General features: G+C 38.3%; 1 protein-coding gene across 2 annotated transcripts in view; it reads left to right on the top strand.

Moving 5' to 3' along the window:
- LOC131073401 (tetraspanin-20) overlaps positions 1-17,990 on the top strand; it is a 77,890-nt gene extending 59,900 nt beyond the window's left edge. For both annotated transcript variants that reach the window (XM_058009845.1, XM_058009844.1), the window contains exon 6: positions 17,337-17,990. In XM_058009845.1, coding sequence (XP_057865828.1) covers positions 17,337-17,495 — 159 coding nt within the window. In that variant the 3' untranslated portion in view covers positions 17,496-17,990. The remainder of the gene's footprint in view (positions 1-17,336) is intronic.
- Positions 17,991-20,768: the final 2,778 nt, after the last annotated feature.

Genomic DNA, 20,768 nt, shown 5'->3' with positions numbered 1-20,768 from the left:
GGTTCTACAACTACTCCTCCCCTTTCTTCCTCTTTCTTTTTTGCCCCATTTGGAAAATATATCTTTCAACACCATCTAGAGATCACGGGGAAAGAACCACGGTTGTCTATAATTGTATCGGCTTCCCATGTTTCCTTGCATCACCTTTAAATGACCATACTTTTGATGCCATGCCCTTTCCATCACCAACCATATGCTTTTGTACACTATTCATGTCTTATAGGGGCCTAAAGGTACAAAGAGGCATCCAAGAGTCCTCATTTGTTGAAACATATTCATTTTGCAAAGTGGAATTTTGGGAAGAGAAGTTGGTAGTTGAGGAAATGATGCATGGATGACCAAACCTAGAATCTTGAAATTCAAGGAAAAGGGCCTCAGAGGGGAAAATCATATTTGGAGGGAAAGACATGCTAGGGATGATAGGTCCATAGGCATCACGATAGGCGAAACTTCAAAATCCGAAAAATCACAAAGTAGAATTTTGCAAAGAAAAGTTCATAGTTGAGCAAAGGATGCATGGATGACCAAATCCAAATTTTTATAGGTTCAGACTTAGAGGGGAAGGCATGCCAAGGATGATAGGTTCAATAGGCATTGCAATATGAGAAACCTAGAAATCCTGAAATTTGCAAAGTGGAATTTTGGGAAGAAAAGTTGGTTGTTGAGGAAAGGATGCATGGTTCACAAACCTAATTTTCTTGAAATTCAAGAAAAAAAGGGGCATTAGAGGGTGTTGATGTGTTTTTCATGCACATGCAAACACAAAATAAAATACCCAAAGTATGTTATCCTGTCTTGAACAAAGTTACTCAAATGCTGAAGATTAGCTTAAGGATCACTTGAGGCAACTCCAAGGTTCTGGTATGTCGGGTCATGACGTGTGGATAAGCTCGTTGGTTTGATGTGATTATGCTGGAATCACAAAGGGGACTTACATTGAATTGTTGAATGCTTGAATCATTGGAACTTAGATCCTAACTACTCGCTTGGAGAGTAAAGAAAGAGCAAAAGACATAGGGTTTAGGGAGTCTATTCTAATCCTAAGAATGCAAGAGAAGACTGAATGATTCGATGGAATCCTACTTGGCAAGGTCTCACCATCAAATCGAACAATTTGACACAAGCTCAGTGCAATCTTCTAAGGGATAATTCAAAGATGTTCAAATCATTACCATGAAACATTGATCACCATTCAAGTTAATGCATAAACAATGGATGTATAGCGATTTGAAGTTAAACTCATATCATTCCAGTTGACCACACAAGGCACTCTTACAATCAGCAAGAGGCTAGTGGTATTGACTAAACGGATTCCATATAAATGCATTCAACAATTTCCTCCACTCAATCTAATCAACATGAAAGTAAGTTGAGAAGTAAAGACCATGCAAGTTGTTGAAGTAACAAATCAAATTCACCATAACTTCAATGAAATCAATTGCTCTTTACAACAAGGTTTGGCAACAATCTTTGCCTTCTCCTAATCTAACTTCTATTCTAATTGCTATCTGCTATTGCACTATTTTCTATTCTATTCTTCTAAAACTATCTATTATTATCTCTCTATTAACGTTTACAAATGAAGAGCTTGAGCCTTTTAAAATGCTCTCAATACAATTCAATGGCTCAAATCAATTTGAAATCAATGGCCGAGATTTTACAATGAAACCCTAATTAGGATTTGTTACAACAAACTCTATTCTGGCCAATGGAATAATTACAATGCTTTGACACAACCAATAGATAATAGGGGTAGGTGCCTCAAAGTTTGTTCCATCATGGACGAGTTAGGCACATTGCATCTAGACATGTTGATGTGGAACTTCTCTGATTGGCGGAGTAGTGACTGGGATGATGACTAGGATGCCATTTCAACTTGCACTTGTAGACTTGATTCGTCATCATGAAGGGATGTTGAGAGATATCTCTTGATACTCAACATTTCAAGTTCGCTCAAAGTAGTGGTGATGGGAAGCATTGATGTAACTGAGTCATTCCTCCATCCTCGCCTGCTTGCCTTGGGATGATTGTATAACTTTTCCTTTGCACTCCTTTGATCTCTTCGTGTCTCCATGATGCGGTGAGAGTTGAGATTCCTCTTGGGCATTTTGTGCTTGTAAATGAAGTTTTCTCCTTTGCAAAGTGGTGTAGATCTTACAATCTTCCTCCTTTTGCTTTGCAATCACCATCATTGATTTTTTGTATTTGCTGTTGAAGTTTTCCTCTTGAGGACATCTTCTTGACCCCGACATTGAAATTTCCTCCTTAGAACACTTGTTTTGATCCTCCTCCAATGTGATCCCCTTGATTTCTTTCTTCATCTCCTGCAAAACAAACAAATGAGCATCAAATACACATGACAGATAGCCTCTATAATCTCTTAATTTGATATGATTTCTGATTTTATGTGATTTGTAGGTTTGGGATAGCAAGATGCAAGCTCAATGGCCTCTTCTTAAATATCCGCCCGTTAATGGGTTTGATCGGGTTAATGCGGCTGTCGAAGGGAAGAGAGAGGTTGAGTGGGTCCCCCCTGAATGTGGATGGACAAAGATCAACTTCGATGGTGCATCCAGGGGTAACCCGTGACCGTCGAGTGTTGGTTGTGTGGCGAAGAATTCCCTAGGGGTTAGAGTGGGTGCAAGTTGGCAGATGGACCTAACAACGAAGCCGAGGTCAAGGCGACTGTACTTGCTATGCTTCTCGCACAAAGGTTAGGGGTGACCAAGCTCCACTTGGAAGGGGATTCCCAAGTGATAGTCAATGTTATCATCCATGGCATCTCGTTTAGTTGGAAAATTAATCGTGATATTGAAACGATCACGTCAAACTTGGCACATTTTAAAGATTTCAAGATATCTCACGTTTTCCGAAGTGGCAATACGGAGGCTGATAGATGTGCAAATGAGGCGTTGGACTTGGGGGTTGGTGCTATGAGAATTACAGTGTGTGATTAAGAGTGGTTTCCTTGGGCTCTTTTTTGGCTGAAGATATCTGTTATCCTTGAGGTGACGAGCATTAATTGAAGGTGGTCGTATGAACTTGGCGGTGGTACGAGGTGATAGTTAGTGGATTTTTTTCCCCCTCCGCGTAGCTGTTAGCTTTCTTGGGGAGGGTGACAGAGTTTGATCTTTGGCCAAATGTGGAGCAAGTTTGAAAGATGGTACATGCATTTAAGACGTGTAGTTGGTGTAGGCTTCAAAGATTATCGGATGAGGATATGCATTTAAAGTGGTTGATATCGTGCTTGGGAAGTTTTGTCTGCTCTTGGTTATCGGGTGATGCATTTTGAAAGGCAATTCAGTGAGTGTTCGTTGTGGTTGTCTTAGTTCAGTCATGGAGACGAACTTCTCCCTCAAGGCGTCGTGTCCTATGGTGGCATTTTGGGGCACCATTTCTGATGAGCGACTCTAACATATTCAGGTTTGAAGACCAGGACTTCCTCAACAGAGTCAAAATTGTTCTTGGAGATGAGTACATGAGTTCAAATATTGCACAAATGTGGATATCGCGTCTATGTTTGCTGCATGGGCGTTTGAGCTGGTTGGGGTTGATAGAGTTAGCTGGGTGGTTTCTAACAGTGTAAAGGAGGACTGGAGGGGCGGATTAGAGAGTACGGATGGCACGGGATGGTGAAGGCTTTGTGTGCCCGAATGGAGTGTGGCTGCATTTTAGTGTGTTTCTTCCCCCCTTGCGCCCTTTTCTTCTGTGGAGCACGAATTGTAGCAAGGAAGTTCGCAGAGCTTTGGCCCAAATTGGAATGCATGGTGTGCAGGAGTACATCCGGGCGTGGGAAAGGTCAGAGATGCGCAAGGAATTGGAGAAATGAAATCCCTCCACTGCAAGGAGAGTGGGTGAGGATTCTAGCTCGGGCTCTTCACCGAAAAAGAAGCGTGGAAGGTCTCGAGGTTCCAAGAAAAACTAGGGTGGTAGGTCGCTGTGGATTGGCTTCCCCCCGGAAGCTCATGATGATCACGTTGATGAAGAGGACCAGCGTGTGCGCATTCTAGATTGATGCGAGAAAGGCAAGGAGATCGCGGTGGTTAGTGCACCACAATAGTTTACTTAAATGCTGTTTTTTGATTTCTTCGTCAGACTCTGTATGTAGTATCAGACTTATTTTGATCTAAGTTGTATGGTGGCTGGAGGGATGGTGGGTTTCTTTTGATATGATCTATTAATGAATGTTGAAGACTGTAATTTTTTGAAATATCAATATAAAGTATCATTTACTGATCGAAAAAAAAAGAGGAGGTTGCTCCTAAGGGTGGGCAATGTAAGTTCTCTCAAACCTAGTCCAATTCTGCCCTTCATCACTTCAGTTTTGAATACTTTGTCATTCATGCAAGTGGAGGCATCAAATTAACTTGGAAGAAAGCTCTACAAGCAATTTCGCTCCAATCTTGATGCACTTGAAGTTTGCTCCAACATTGATGCACATGAAGTTCGCTCTAACATTGATGCACATGAAGTTTGCTTTAGATGGTGTGCACATGAAGTTCGCTCCAAATGGTGTGCATATGAAGTTCGCTCCAACATTGATGCACATGAAGTTCGCTCCAACATTGGTGCACATGAAGTTACTCTTAAAGCTCGCTTTTCATCATCATCTTAACTCAAAATCACTCTTTTCCGAGCATCAAATTGGCTCAAGGAAAACAATCTCACATCTTCTCTTGGGCAAATGAGGCAAATTCGCTCCATGATCCATGCACCTGAAGTTCGCTCCTAAACACATGCACTTTAAGTTAATTCCAAATCAACACTCTAACTTTCCTTCTCTCACTTACACTCACTTTCTCAATTCCAACATGTCATACGATGCTCAACATGAGGTCTTAGGAGGAATTTCGCTCTGAGGGAGAGGCACATTAAGTTCGCTCCACAAGGGGTGCACATGAAGTTCGCTCCAAAGTGGATGCACATGAAGTGAAGTTCGCTCCAAAGCTCATGCACCTGAAGTGGATCGAAACTTGACACTTAGTGATTTCTCGCTCACTCTCCTTCATTCCATTCATTCAAGTTTGATGAAACTAGGCTCATGGGGCATTCTAGGAACAATTTCGCTCTCAACTAAGGGCACTTGAAGTAAATTTTGCTCCTCAAGAGGAGCACTTGAAGTAGCTTGAAAATGCGCTTTTGAGTTGAATCTTACTACTTTATACCTTAGTTTATGCTCCTATGTACTAAAAGACCTCAAAACTCACCTTGCTTATGATTTCACCTTCAACTTGAGGCAAGAGGAGTGAAATTCACTCTGAGAGAGGGGCACTTGAAGTTTTGGCATACTTAGTTAAATTTTGCCTCTAGAAGTCACTTCTCACTATAAAATATATGTCACCCGGATGATCAAGGAAACACTAGCATTGTTGATTAGACTTGATTAAGGGTTTCTCCGTCAATACCTCTTCAATGCAAAGGCTAATAGCTAAGGACTCTAACACTATCCTAGAGAGCAAAAAAAAGTGGGGGGTCCCCATTCGCAATGGGGCGATGTGTGAACACCTCACAACAGAGGGGAAAATCAGATTTGTAGGAAAGGCATGGTCAGGATGACAAGTCTGATAGGCATGATAATATGAGAAACTCAAAAATCTCAAAATTTGCAAAGCGGAATTTTGGGAAGAAAGGTTGGCTATTGAGGAAAAGATGCATGGATGACCCAAACCAACATTTTGGAATTCAAGAAAAGGGTCTTTGAGGGGAAAGTCAGACTTGGAGGGAAAGGCATGCCAAGGATGTCAGACAAGCATGGTGGTATGATAAACTCCAAAACATCAAAATTTGCAAAGCCACCCGAAGAAAGGCCAAATTACAAGGCATTGACCACAAAAGTACCCTTTAACAAATTTTGTTAAGGATATAATTACTCAACATAGGGGACCCAACTAAAGATTTCTTAGATCGGTTATTAACAAAGGGTGCATAGGGTCAAATTGAAATACACAACTTATGGAGCATAACAAAGCAAATATGAGACATAAAATTTGAGGTGCCAACATTGGCTCTAGTTGGCGACGTGTGTCTCGTGTAAGCACAATTAGAATCTAAATCTTCGAGGGCAAACCTAAAGTGGAGAAAAACAAGGATTGGATCAACTTCCACTTTGTCATGACTACACAAAGACAATAGTATATACAAGATAACATGACACAAACACAACAAAAGACAACTCATATGACAAAGGTTTTGAGAACCTTACCCTTAGGAGAAATAGTGCTTGAGGTGTTGACCATTAATCGGTAGCCCCATGAGATCTCCATCAAGGATCCTAAGGAAGAATGCTCCTTGAGCACATCCGCCATCAATTTGATAAGGCCCAACCCATAGGGCATCAATTTTTTCATGTTTTCGCTTATCTTCAGACCTAGAATTCCACATGGGAACAAGATCCCCAATCTGAAACTCCCTCCTAATAGCCCTCTTATCAAAGAGGTACTTCATTTTCTATTACCTCAGCAAACTCCTCTAATGGGCAACCTTCCTTGTCTCCTCCAATTTGGTCAACTCATGTATTCTTTGGGAAATAACATTATCTTGTTCCCCTTCTATCTGCTGTAGCAGTTTGTAGACTGGTAGTTCAAGGTTGATTGCCAATTTGGCCTCAATACCAGATACCAATTCAGATGGGCTCTTCCCAATAGCCTTCTTGTAAGTTACTCTTTTTGCCTAAATAACAAATTTTAACTTATCCCATCTTTTCTTATTTGCATCTAAAGTTTTTTTGATGATGTTCATGATATATTTTTTGCTTGATTCAACTTGTCCATTTCCTTGTGGATGATAAGGGGATGAATGTGTTGATGAAATCCCATATTGAGAGAATGTGTCAATAAAATCATGAGATCTAAAACACATGGAATTATACACAACTATCTTGGATGGCACATCAAGCCTAGTAATGATATTATTCATTAGAAAGTTAATCACTACTTTTGAGATAGTATTTCTTGTAGGGACCGCTTCTCCCCACTTAGTGAAATGATTAGTGGCCACTAATATCCACCTGTATCTGTTGATCTACTTTTTTCTTATCTCCCCAATAAAATCTATGCCCCATTGTTGGAATGAAACTGCCACTAAAATGGTTGTAAGGGGGAGTGTATCTGCAAATTTTAACATATCAGAATTGTTTTGACAAGCATCACAACAATTTACAAACTTGGCCACATCTCTGAACAATGTGGGCCATTAATAACCCACTCTCATAATCTTATGAGCAATGGTTTTTGACATTAGTGCCACCACAAAATTCTTGGTGGCATTCCTCAACAACTCTTATAGACCTCTCTTCATCTAAACATCTTAGGAGCACACCATCAAGGTTTGGTTCTTCATGTTGTTCTTCATCAAGAGTATCAAAGTCAATATTTGGTTCAATTTCTTTTGAACCACAATGTGATGTCCCCTACTAGGAGGCTGCCAATTTACCAATAATTAACATACATCATTAAATATTATTATGCCTTAAATTAAGCGTTTGAGATTAGAGAAAACTAATTCTTCATAATACAATCAATAACCAATTATATTTAGGGTTTATCCTTGTTACTTCCCTAATCCTAACGGAGGATGGGGAATTATTGTGCTAGGGCGCTTGAAAACCAATCTACAAGCAAGCTTCCTCAAGGTTTCAAAAACACAGGTCCTTATCCCATCATGGGACTTCTCCCTCAAGGTTGCTGGAACACCTATCCATACCCCATTTTGGGACTTACCCGTCTTGTGAGGAATTACTTCGCCTCTCCCTACATAAACCAACCTATCCTCATGAAGTCATTAGTGAAAGATCAAGGACTAGATTGTTTAATATATTGGTCTTTCATGTACTATGAATTTATATGATATTAAGTATGACTGTCATACATATTGCAGTCTATATTGATATTACTATTAAATTTTGTATAAGAACATTATCAGGCTTCATATATTAAGCACATTCCAATGCATACCACCAAGAATAAGGATGTTACTGCCTGCAATTTAATAACAGTTCTGATCTTATCTGATCAATGGTGATCCCCCTGGATGCTTTTGATTCCTTTCCTTTATATCTTTCAATGTGAGGGAGAGGCCACACCTCTACATCATGTATGCCCTTTGGCAAGAGACACACCCTTTGAAAGAGTGCAACTCTTCATTATTTCTGCCCTTTGAAAGGGACACAACCTTTCACAATAAGATCTGCACTTATTTAAATCAGATCTGCGCTTCTTATTTAAATCAGATCTGCACTTCTGATTCCCAAAATTATCCCCCCTCAAATGAGATTCTCTTCTCCCTTTTATATCTCATGTTTGAGGGAGTCACAACTTTTCATTTCATGTCTTTTGACAATTAACTTAATTAAATTTTAATAATATTTAATAATATTCTTTAATATTTTAATTTAATTTTTAATATTTTAATTTAATTTATAATATTTTAATTTTATTATTATTATTTATTATTAAATTCTATTTCAAAGTAGGGACATTACAGTCCGCCCCACCCAAAGATTGCTTGTATCCAAGCAATGATCATGGAGTGTTCAAAATGACTTCCAATATGAAATGGCTTTGGAAACACACATGGAATAAACATGTTGGAAACATATCATGCATGAACCAAACACGAAGCATACACATGAAAACAAAAAGCATACACATGGATTTACACAAACACGGAGCATACACATAAAAACACGAAGCGTAGACATGAATATATGCAAACACAGAGCATACACGTATTGTTAGATTCCTTCTCATTGACTAGAATGATTCATTGATTCATCTTTATCCTGCAGGATGGCAAGATCAAAGCTTTGATACCATTTTGTAATGTCCCCTACTAGGAGGCTGCCAGTTTACCAATAATTATTCCTTAAATTAAGCGCTTGAGATTAGAGAACAACTAATTGTTCATAATACAATCAATAACCAATTATATTTAGGGTTTATCCTTATTACTTCCCTAACCCTAATGGAGGATGAGGAATTTCTATGCCAGGGCGCTTGGAAACCAATCTATGAGTAGGCTCGCTCAAGGTTTCGGGAACACGGATTCTTACCCCATCTTGGGACTTCTCCCTCAAGTTTTCTGGAACACCTGTCCACACCCCATCTCGGACTTACTCGTCTTGTGAGGAATTACTCCACCTCTCCCTACACAAACCAACCTATCCTCACAAAGGCATTAGCGCAAGATCAAGTACTAAATTGTTTAATATATTGGTCTTTCATGTACTATATGAAATTAAGTATGACTGTCATACATATTGCAGTCTATATTTTTTTTGGTCGGTAATAATGATGATTTTATTGATAAATCAAGTTTTGAACTGGCCTGAACCAGGTGGGGCTACAAACAGGGAGCCACCTCCCCCAAGTCACATAGAAAACTAACCCTTTAGGAGGTCGGTGATTACATTGCTGAATAAGCTCCTCTCTCTCTTGAGCTCCAAGGATCATGTCGGAACTCCCATCCTTAGCTCTCCTATCTCTCTTTCGTTTTACCTCTATCCATCCTTCCTCTCTAGCATTTTCCAATAACTTCAAATTCGAAACACCTAAAACATCCTTTCCCCCACCTCCAGATTTTGTGGACTAATGGGGTAGTCATTAATCACCCCTATGGCAAACCCCATCGTTGAGCCAGGAGTAACCCTGTACTCCTGCAATTTCTCTCTGCCTGCTTGAACAACACATCTATCCGCATTAGCAACACATCTATCGGCATTAGCGCAAACTTTCACCACGGCTTCAGAAACCCTTGTCACTCCCGGTGGGTCTGAGCATTTCTCAATCTGTGGATCCTTATCATTGACATCATTGTGCTGTTGTGATCTTTTCACACATTGCCCCATTGCAAATGGGGACCCTCCTTTCCTGCTTTCTAGGGTTTTTGTTAGAGCCTTGTGACCTTCTGGCATCAATATTGCCAAGTTTGTCAGTTTTGAATGGTCTGAATTTTTAAAGTCATAAGTCAATTTGTGCAAGCCATGGTTAGAACAGAGTTTAAATGTCTTCAATGTGTCTAAAAAGTCTAAAGGATAAAGATTGCAATTGATTTGGGTCAATTTGGACAACTTTCTATTTTTAGAGAGTTTTGCTTTTTGCTTTTTCCTATTTTTTAGGACGTTTCATTTTTGGCATTTTGAGCACAATCCCCGAAGTGGCTATTTTTAGAAAGTTTTTCCTATTTTTTAGGGAACCTTTCTTTTTCTATTTTTGGAAAAGGGATCTAAGGTTTGCATTGTCGACTCTGAGATACACTGAAAATGATCAACAAATTCCTCCGAAATTCAAGTTTTGTTCGAAATAGCCAAATTCCTAAATTTTAGGGATCATGAGGAATTCAAGGGATGATTGAAGTATGGTTTTCAAATTTCAAGGTAATTCGAGGAGTATTGTTCAAGTTATGAAGATTTGAAGTTTTGATACCTTGGTGCGTGGATTTCTTGAAGTACGCCCTCCTTGGTTCTTGAAATTCATGAAGTCCACCTTGGAGGTGATAGCAATGGGTCATGAAGTTGAGAAAGTTCGCCATTCTCTAAGTGAAAGGTGCCTAAAATGATCCAACTCTGCCCTCACCATGGTGCAAGGAAGTGATAAAGTCTGCCCAAGGGTATGAAGGTAGCATTAGAAAGGTTCCTAAACATCATGAAGTCCACCTTAGGGTATGAAGCAATGTGGCATGAAGTAAGTAAAGTCCGCCCTCCTAAGATCATGAATGTGACAAAGTCCGCCCTATCAAGAGGTTGAGTGCACAAACACAAGGAAATCCTCCCTCCTTGGTCACATAAAGAAGTCATGAAGTCCGCCTTCATGGTGCATAAGATTGATGAAATCCGCCCATGATGTGATTCCTAACATTCACCAAGTCCGCCTTGACTTGGTCACAAACATCATGAACTCCACCCTTAGTTAATGATGGGGTGCATAAGAATGATGAACTTTGCCCTTGCATGGTGCACAACTCTCACCAAGTCCGCCATATAAGAGGTGCAAAGGTGTGATCAAGTCTGCTAGAGGAGGTGAACAACTCATATGAGGTCCGCTTGGAATGTGGAGAGGGAAAGAAACATATGAAGTCCGCCCTTGAGTGGAATACATTCCATGAAGTCCTCCTAAAAGTTGAAGAAGTAACAAGCAAGAGGTGCACAACTTTTGTCAAGTCCGCCCTCATGAAGGAAATATGCGAGGCAAGATAGAATGATTCTCACAAAGTCGACCTTCATGAAGCTTAAGATAAATAAAATCCGCCATGAGTAAGGTGCGTGCAATTAACAAAGTCCGCCTTGGAGGTGTTAGGAAAGGTTTTGAAGTGCACAAAGTTGGTAAAGTCCGCCCACTATGCATTGAGTGGTGCATGAAATGAGCAAAGTCCGCCCTAGGAGGAGGACATATGAAGTGCACATTGGAAGTGAAGTCCACTCAAATGAAGAAGAATGACATGAAGAATGAGGAAAGAGAAGGCTGAAGTCCGCCCAAGATCAAAAATAATGAGGAAATGTTTTGGTGAAGTCTGCCAGTTATATGGAAAAGATTGACAAAATCCGCCTTGCTGTCAAGAAAATCTGCCTAAGTTCGAACTAAGGGAAAGAAAAAAGTTTTTAGAAAGTTTCAAAATTTGGAAGAAGAAAGAAAGATGAAGTTCGAATCATGAACTCAAACTGAAAATAGAAACTTTCTCAAGGAACTAAACTCAAACTAGAAACAAAATCAGAACTTTCCCAAGTGACTGAATACAACTGAAAATAGAAACTTTCTTATTGAACTAAACTCAGACTTGATTCGAAATCCAGGACTTTCCCAAGAAGATTAAACTCAACTAAAATTAAAAAATGGCAACTTTCTCATTGAGTTCGATGAGTGGAATGAATTTAGAAACAAGACTAGTTCGAATTTAGAAAGACTAGCTATGTTGCCAAATGCAAAATTCGAATTACTTTGGAGTTTATACTTATAGCAAATTATTCATTCATTGTGGAAGTTCGAACTTTGAATAGAAAGACACAAGAGGAGGAGAAGATTTAAAGAGTTTTTGTACAGATTTCCAGAGGATTTCAAAGGTTTTCAAGAGCATTTCAAAGGCATTTCAAGTGCAGATTCAAAATTTTCTGAGACAAGCCTTTCTTACTTCTCTCTTGTCTAGATTTTGAAGGTGACAGGGTTTTTCGAGGCAAATTCTCATGGTTTTCAACCTGGTTTTTTCAAGCTTTGATGAAGTTTTTATGGAAAAATGGATTTGGTTTTCACAACTTAGTCATCCAAATCTGATTTTAACATTCATTTCACGAATTTTGGGACTAAGTTATTCATTCTCAGACCAAATTCAGTCCTAAAACCTTTTAAATCAGATTAAGTTTCTCAGAATTTTTCTTATTTTTCGGATTTCTAAGTGATTACAGCTTGTTAAAGGCTAAAAGTTCTGAGGAATTGGAGAATCAGAGCACACTCTGCCATCAAACCTTCGAAATTCACACTCAAAATGAGGATTATAACTTAATTTTCTTTTGGTTTTGTAGGTCATCAATGGCAGTTGAAGGCGGGATCATCGCAGAAAACACAAATGGAGTTTCGAGCCAAATTCAGAATTGAAGACAAGACCACGAGCAAGGTTCATTCGAGCATAAAGATGGCCAAAATTTGGCTAAGTATGAGAAATACTTCACAAAGGATTTCTTCTCCAAATTCAAGGTACTTGAAAGAATCTCAAAACATCAAGAAAGAAAAGTTCTCAGACTTGGTGAAAATATAGAAAAGAATTTCAGACTTCTTGGGGAATTTCATCTACAATCCCAGACCTATGGAAGCAATGAGGACAACTTCTTGAAGGATTTCATCTCCTGAAGAATTAAAGACAAGCTCCCAATCAGAATCAGATGGCGACAAGAAGAAACAAATTTCCATACTTAAACAGTTTCTTCACACAAATTGGAGAATTCAGGGAAGACATCCAACACGCTGAGGTGGCGCCTCGTCATCTTCCAACCAATCAGATTGTTCCAAGTGAACATGTCTAAGTTCAATGAACCTGACTTATCCACAGAAGCTTCTACAGGGCACACTTCACAATGCAACAACCACTATTTTTATTGTTGGTTCATATTTAGCAAGAAGGAGAAGTGTCCCCAAATGTAATTTTCTCATTGGTCGAGGGGTAGTTAGTTGTAACAAACCCTAATTAGGGTTTTGATCTTTCAATCTGGGCCCTTGATCACTGTTCGATCTTGGCCATTCAAAACTTTTGTGTGCCTATATAAGGTTTCCTCCTCTCATTTGGAGAGTGAGGTTTTTGAAACATTGTTGCGAGAAGGTCATTTTCAGATAATACATTACTTGTGTGCTTTTTCTTAAGGCCTTGTAATCTCTTTTATCTGAATGATTGGCAAGGTTTTCAATTTCTTCAACACAATAGTTTAGATTTTACTTCAAGTTGTTAGATTGAATGCAAGATTTGATAAGTATTGATTTATGGTGTATCTCCGCTCATACTTTTGATGGATAGATGATTTTTGTTCATTGTGTAAAGTTAGTCTGAGCTTTCCTTTGTGTATGCTTAACTTCCTATCATAAGCACATCCCTTGGAGATTACATCCACTTTGTGTAGTTGTCCTAAGTGAGGTGAAGCAAAGTGTGGTTATTGAGTTCACCTAGTCAATACCGGCTCTTGAATTCCTAGGAATAGATTAGAACTTCTAAACCCTTGTCTCCTTTTCAGTTTTTCCATGATCCAAGTCCCAATTGATAGAGCTTCATTGTCTAAACCTTCATTGCGAATTGAACGAGCCAAGCGTAAGTCCCTTTGTGTATTACCAGCATATCACAATGCCCATTGAGCTTATCCACACATCAAGACCTAACAAAAGAAACCTTGGAATTGCCATATGATCTTCTAGCAATCTTAGCAAACGCGGTGATTTTGTTCAAGAGAGGATAAATTATCTTTGGGTACTTTATTCTAATGTTCGGTAAATGATAAAACGTACACCAACATGTGCCCACCACACAAAACCCGAGGGGTCTTTTGATTCACCTCCACCTTCTCCACTGTGTAATGTTGAGGAGACACCTCTTTCCACCAAGATGCAGGCTTCATCACTTTTCGCTTGTCCCAAGAAGTAGCATTATGTCCAGTTTTAAAACATCTCTTGTGTCGAAATGGAACCCCTTCAAAGTCCACATGCTGAACCCAACAACCTTCGAAGATTGAATAGAAATCTTCGATGGAAGTTCCTTAGAAACATACATCTCCACCAAAATCCGAGCAAAAGTTTTGTGCAACAAACTTAAAGACCCTTCATCAGCCATCAAGAAATTACCTAAAGAATTCCCTACAGCTTCAAAGCAAGAATCAAACCAAAATTGCATGGGAAGTTTTGGAAGCCTGACCCACAGAGGAATCTGCTCAAAGGATTCCAACATAGGGTTAAAAGTCGGATGCCATGGTTTCAGCATCAATGTGCAACTGTCCTCCCAGCACCATTGATTGTCTCCAAGGATCCTGTTCTTGTCCATCTCATTTTCAAAAACTACAAAAATGAAACCACGAGCATGCGGGTAAATCTACACACAACCATCCACGATAGGTTCCCAATGAACAAAAATCCATTGGTGAAGATCCCCTAAACTTGGCCATAACCCTCTGAAACATCCAATGAGCCCTAACCTTGAAAAAACCTTTTCATTATGCTCTAATTCTTTTTCCATCTCCTCTGTCACGTTAATTGTAACAGACTTAGCCATCAAAGACGCAGTCATTGCAGAGAACTCAACTTTGCCGGCCCCATGTGATTGCATAGTCACTTGTGACTCAGACCGAAATACCCGTTGACCCCTCTCATTACTGTGCTTGGTCCCTTTACCCCATTCTTCTCCTGCAATAGATCCATACAGGGAACATTTCCCCTACCTTGGCCGTGCAGCAATAAAAACCTTGTCCACCATTGCCCGATCCATTGAAATCAAACCCAGCCCCGCCCTTCCATTCTCGTTTGGGAAAACCTGAAACTCCCTTCGGGCAACATTGTGCCTTGCCATAGAGGCCCAACTCATGCGCGCAATGGCCTGAAATCTTCCTGCAGAAAGCTTCGCTCCTGTAGGAGCCCTAGCAGCTGGAGCAGCAGGCAACGACATTCTCCTGTACTATTTCCATATTGCAGTCTATATTAATATTACTATAAAATTCTGCATAACAATATTATCAGGCTTCATATGTTAAGCATACATATTAAGCACATTCCGATGCATACCACCTAGAATAAGGATGTTACTGCCTATAACTTAATAACAGTTCTGATTTGATCTGATTGATGGCGATCCCCCTGGATGTTTTTGATTCCTTTCCTTTATATCTCTGAATGTGAGGGAGAGGTCACACCTCTTCATCATGTATGCCCTTTGACAAGAGACACACCCTTTCACCATTAGCACCATTTGAAAGAGTGCAACTCTTCATTATTTCTGCCCTTTGAAAGGTATACAACCTTTCACAATCAGATCTGCACTTCTTATTTAAATCGGATCTGCAGTTCTGATTCCCAAAATTATCCCCCCTCAAATGAGGTTCTCTTCTCCCTTTTATATATCATGTTTGAGGGAGTTACAACTTTTCATTTCATGTCTTTTGACCATTCATTAACTTAATTAAATTTTAATTATATTTATTGATATTCCTTTATATTTTAATTTTATTATTAAATTCTATTTCAAAGTGGGGACAATACACACAATGAGTTACAATGCCACTTCCACTATCCATGTCATATGTAGAAGCTGCCTCATCTAAAGAGATTTTTGACAAGTTGTGCAACAATAATATTTAAGTTATCACACTCAAGAGTTAGATCCCAATTCCTTGTAACTCCTTCATTGTAATAATTTTCTTAAGTGACAAGAGATCTCAATAACTAGTGGGGGTCTAGGAGTAGACCGTAATGGGGTTGAGGGCCTTTGAAACCTTCATGGTGCACGCCAATTTCACAATTTTGCTAGTTAAAGGAAAAATTAGGTATTTGTCACTTTTTCAAACATATGTATTTTAATTTTTTTTTTTCGTTTTTTCTTTTGGGTGGCCCTTGGGTTTGCTTAGATCCAACTCAAGCACCCTAGGTTCCCTAGGCAATCCTTTAGCCGTCTTGGATTTGGATTCGGACCCATACAAGTATGGGGATTGGGGGTAGGGGAGGGTTATGCCAAACCTTGTAACATAGAATCAAATCATGCGTTACCTCATCAATGAAGTTGAGTGCCTAGGGAAGACACTGGGCGAATCCTATAGGCCATCTTGGACTTGGACTCGGCCCCAAACTGGACCCACACAGGTATTGGGGAGTTATGCTGAACCCAGCAACATAGAATAAATCATGTCTTACCTCATCAATGAGGTCAGTAAGAGAAAATCTAAGTGCATTTGAAGTAAATCATGTAAGAGGATTAATTATAAATGGCCCACCTAAGTTACAATGATTTGGATGAAATTTGAGATCTAAGTATGTTATTTAGCTGAAGTTTCTGCCCCAATACATGGTATTCCTCAAGATTCAATAGGGGCATATACGAAACCTATGTTCTAGGATTTTCAACTAAAAGGTGAGCATAAACTTCACATATTTCTTCTATATCATCCCAAAAATGCTTTAACTATATAATGCACCTATATCTAATTTCTATATATTGTATAATATTTCACAAGTAATCATCCATGGAGACAAGTACAAGTAAATATTTTCAGACACTAAAAGGGCTTTGATATGCTTGAGTTTGTGCTTCTAATTTCCACTTGCATCTATCTTTCTGTTTTGCACGAACATTCCTGACACTGAGATTCACTTCGTAACTTTTTGTGCTATCATCCTGGAGAAAAAAAGCTTTTCAAGACTCAACACAACTGTCTGTATCAATGTTCACTTTCAGATTCTTTTCTTCAATTTCAATTTCAGAAGCACGCATGAGCTCATTGTGATTTATGATTTATCCTTGTTCTTACAAACTTTTAATATACAAAGTGTTTTTTGTGCAGTCCCATTAAATTGATTTGGGTACTAGTGGACAATTATATATAAATGTCATTTTCCAATATACATGTCAGTACTGCAGCATGGCCTTGATTTAATTTTTACACATTTCTTTACAGTTTTTTTCACTTGAAGGAATCAAGGCTCCCATATACTTCAAAGCATATTTTATTGGACACAAATCTTTTGTTATAATCTTGCTTATCAAGTCAAGCAGCTGTTAGTTTTTTCTTTTTTATTCATAATGCTTTGTAGATTTTCTATTATGGTCCAACCAGGAAAACTTAAAGCAAAATTAGTTGATCAGTTACTGAAAAGTATGTTTTTGCTTTGCAGGTCCTCTCTTTGTTGTTTGCAGTAATCCTTCGTATCATGGTTTCACCCACAACGAATGATTATGACAGTGATGATGACTATTATCTGCCAAGGACTAGCAATCGACAACCACTTTTGATAGTCCAGAGTTCTTCTACACCTGTTTTCAGACGAGAATAGGTTCAAACATATGGATGTTTGGGTGAAAGAACGACAAGAGAGTTGTATTTGCAAACTGGTAAAAAATCAATACTTTAGGTGCATAGAGGAGAGCTCACTTGATTATTATTCTATGCTGCTCCAGTCAGGTTTGGAAACTGCCAAATTTTAAATGAGATTCAGTTGACTTGAACTTTTCATCCGCATCATGCATTGAAAGAAACAATGCAAGGTTATGTTTAATAAATAAGATAACATACTGCTGTAATTTTAGACCTAGGATTTGTGAAGCAGTGTACCATTTCTGGGTTTCAAGAAGCTTGGGTTCCGTTACAGAAACAAATAGCTCATTGTGGATGGATTGATTCTGTAATGCCCTTGAGCATGATTGATGTCATAAATTGAAATGTATTTTAGATCTCATGAGTTTATTTCCTTGGTGTGAAAAAATGCTGTATGTAAATACTCTTTCAATTGGATATACCACAACAAAAGTCTAGTTTATTGATGTTTTAACCATGTGATGTTAGAATGCTTTAAAATGTCTGCATGAGTTTTGATGTTTTACCACTGACTGTGGACAAATGGCCTTTATGCACTCAAAGTCACACGACTTTCTGTTAACTGCTGGATAAGTACTCTGCAATGATCTTTAATTATTACATATAAGAGATATTGATAGAAACAGGTCTCATCGATACGTATGACTTTAATCTGGTCACAGTTTTTCCAATAACCAGTCCTGATGTTCATGTTCTCATCCGGGTTTTAATAAAGGACAAATTCAATTTAAAACCAGTATAATGTATTGAATGCCATAAAAGTGTCAATATTGGATAGCCAATTCTAATCCCAATATTTTCAGTTTTCTTAACATTTGCATGACATCGTCAAAATATTTTGAATCTAGATGCATTTCATAATATCCTTGGAGGTGTCTCATGAGACCAAAACAGTAAAGCCTCCATATATTAATAATGAATAAAATTTAATTAGAAAACCATAAGGGCCAAGAGCATGGTCTTAGTTCATACCAAAACTATAGTCTCCAGTTCGTATATAGTCCTTTCCTCTGTTTGTGCCTCATTTTGCAGCAGAATAACTGAGGAATACACCAGCAATTCATTTCATTAGTTGGACAACCTTTTGCCGAGTTAACTTGCATCAACAAGGGAGATAAACAACGATATTGTTATCCATTTAGAATATCTGCGTAGCTTTAGCGAAAGAATTCAAGTGTTTCTATTTTCTTCAGCCATTCTAAGCAGTATTTCTTTCTCGATGAAGATTTTCTATTCATTTTCCTCAAATTTCTCAATGTGGTGGTTGTGGAACCTCCAGCATATTTGGCACAATATTTTGGTAATTTTTGAAGATTTATATTTCACCTAACTACATCACCAAATACCCAAAGATTACATCTTGTGAGCTTTAACTTACTGATACAATTTGGCAACCAAGTGAATAGATTCGAAAACCACGCAATATATTTCCCCATCCAACCGTCAAGAATATCAAATCTCTGGTTGAAACAGCCCCTTGGTTATAGGAACCTATCTTTCCATTTTGCAATAAAAATTGTACTTCATTCATTTGTCCGTACAAAATAATATATTTCCAGGGAACATCTATTAGTTTAATGGTATAAATCTATTTTTGATCAAAGAATAAACTCCACAAGCTATACGGGAGAAAACCAGTATGTTTTGTTAGAAGACACCAAAAGAATCACCCAAAGATAAAATGTGAAAATAGAACATATTTACATATTATTACTTGAGATGAAGGTAGTCTTTATATTATTACTTGAGATGAAGGTAGTCTTTATATACATACCATTCAAGATACAAGTTATACGAAAGATTTGTTAATGTGCATCAAAGTATATGATTGAAATAATAGGAAATAACACAAATGTGAATTCTATCCTATATCAAGCATTACACTTCGGATTAACACTTCGGATTAGAGTTAAAGGAATGTAGGAGGGATAAAGGTATGAAAACTCTTATTACAAACTTTTGATGATCAAAAGTGATTACTCAAAGTGAAAATTGATTGTTTAAGTAGAGTGTGGTGTCCAATCTTCTAGCATGACCTTGTTGCAACCAAATTTCTTCCTTAAAAATGGCTTTGTTAATGTGAACACCAAAATACATGATTGAAATAATAGGAAACAATACAAATATGAATCTTATCCTATATTAAACATTACACCTCGTATTTGAGCTAAAAGAATGTAAGAATGACAAAAGGTATGAAAACTCTTACAATTACAAACTTTTGATGACCATAGGTGATTACTCCAAGTGAAAATTGATTGTTGAAGTAGAGCGTGGGTGTCCAATCTTCTAGCATGACCTTGTTGTAACTAAATTTATTCTTTGAAAATGGCTTCAGATGACTCAATTTATAGGTTTGGGTTTATTGAAACAATAGATGAGATGAGATCTCATGAGATGGAGGGTTAGGGTTGATTTTTGTTCAAGAGAGAATGAGAAGATGATAAGTGGCATCATGTAATGGTGCATGTGATTAAGACAAGTACGAAGAAGAAACGAAGGGTGGAGATTGAAAAGGGGTTCTTTTTGAAGTCTTGCGCACTTGGAGTTGTATGCTAGATTGGAGCTTTGTGCAAGAGTTACCTTTGATTATTTTAATCAAGATTTGGCGAAGAAACATGCAAGAGATTATTTAGTTGACTAAATCTGATTTGTTTATTCAATTAATGATGATGGGCTTTTTAAAAAAGTTGGTCTATTTATTTAATTTATTGGAGAATGTTAGAAAAAATATTGAATGAATTAAACAAATGTGCTCTATTCAATTAAAGTGGGAACATTTAAAGAAAATATTGAATAAATTAAATTAATTAAGTAAAGGAAATTTATTCAATTAATGCTAGAAGAAACATTAGATTAATTTATTAAATAGAGGGATTTTCATTTGATAGGCTGAGAATGATGGCTCTGTGTTTGTGTGGGTGTCGTGCTAGGGCCGACGTGCCCTAGCCTGTGTCCTGTGCTCTGCTTGCTTCGTTCCGAGGGGGGAAGGGGGGGGGGGGGTTTCTTGCTTGTTGGGGGTCGGTTTTTGCTTGCCCATGGTCGGGTTTTCTGGGCTGTCACAGGATTTTTTTGCAACCCTTTTCCATTTCTTCTGCTCTGGGTTGTTGTTGGGGGTGTGTGGAGTTTTGGGGTTGGGTTTTCCACCCCTCTTCTTTTTCTTCTTTTGGTATTTTCTTTGGGTCCATGGAGAATAGAGGATTATCCTCTTCTCAGATGATCTCTGGAGATT

The sequence above is a fragment of the Cryptomeria japonica genome, chromosome 10, assembly GCF_030272615.1.
Source record: "Cryptomeria japonica chromosome 10, Sugi_1.0, whole genome shotgun sequence".
Classification (NCBI taxonomy): Eukaryota; Viridiplantae; Streptophyta; class Pinopsida; order Cupressales; family Cupressaceae; genus Cryptomeria; species Cryptomeria japonica.
The sequence above is the reverse complement of the archived record's forward strand: the minus strand, read 5'-3'. Positions and strand labels throughout refer to the sequence as shown.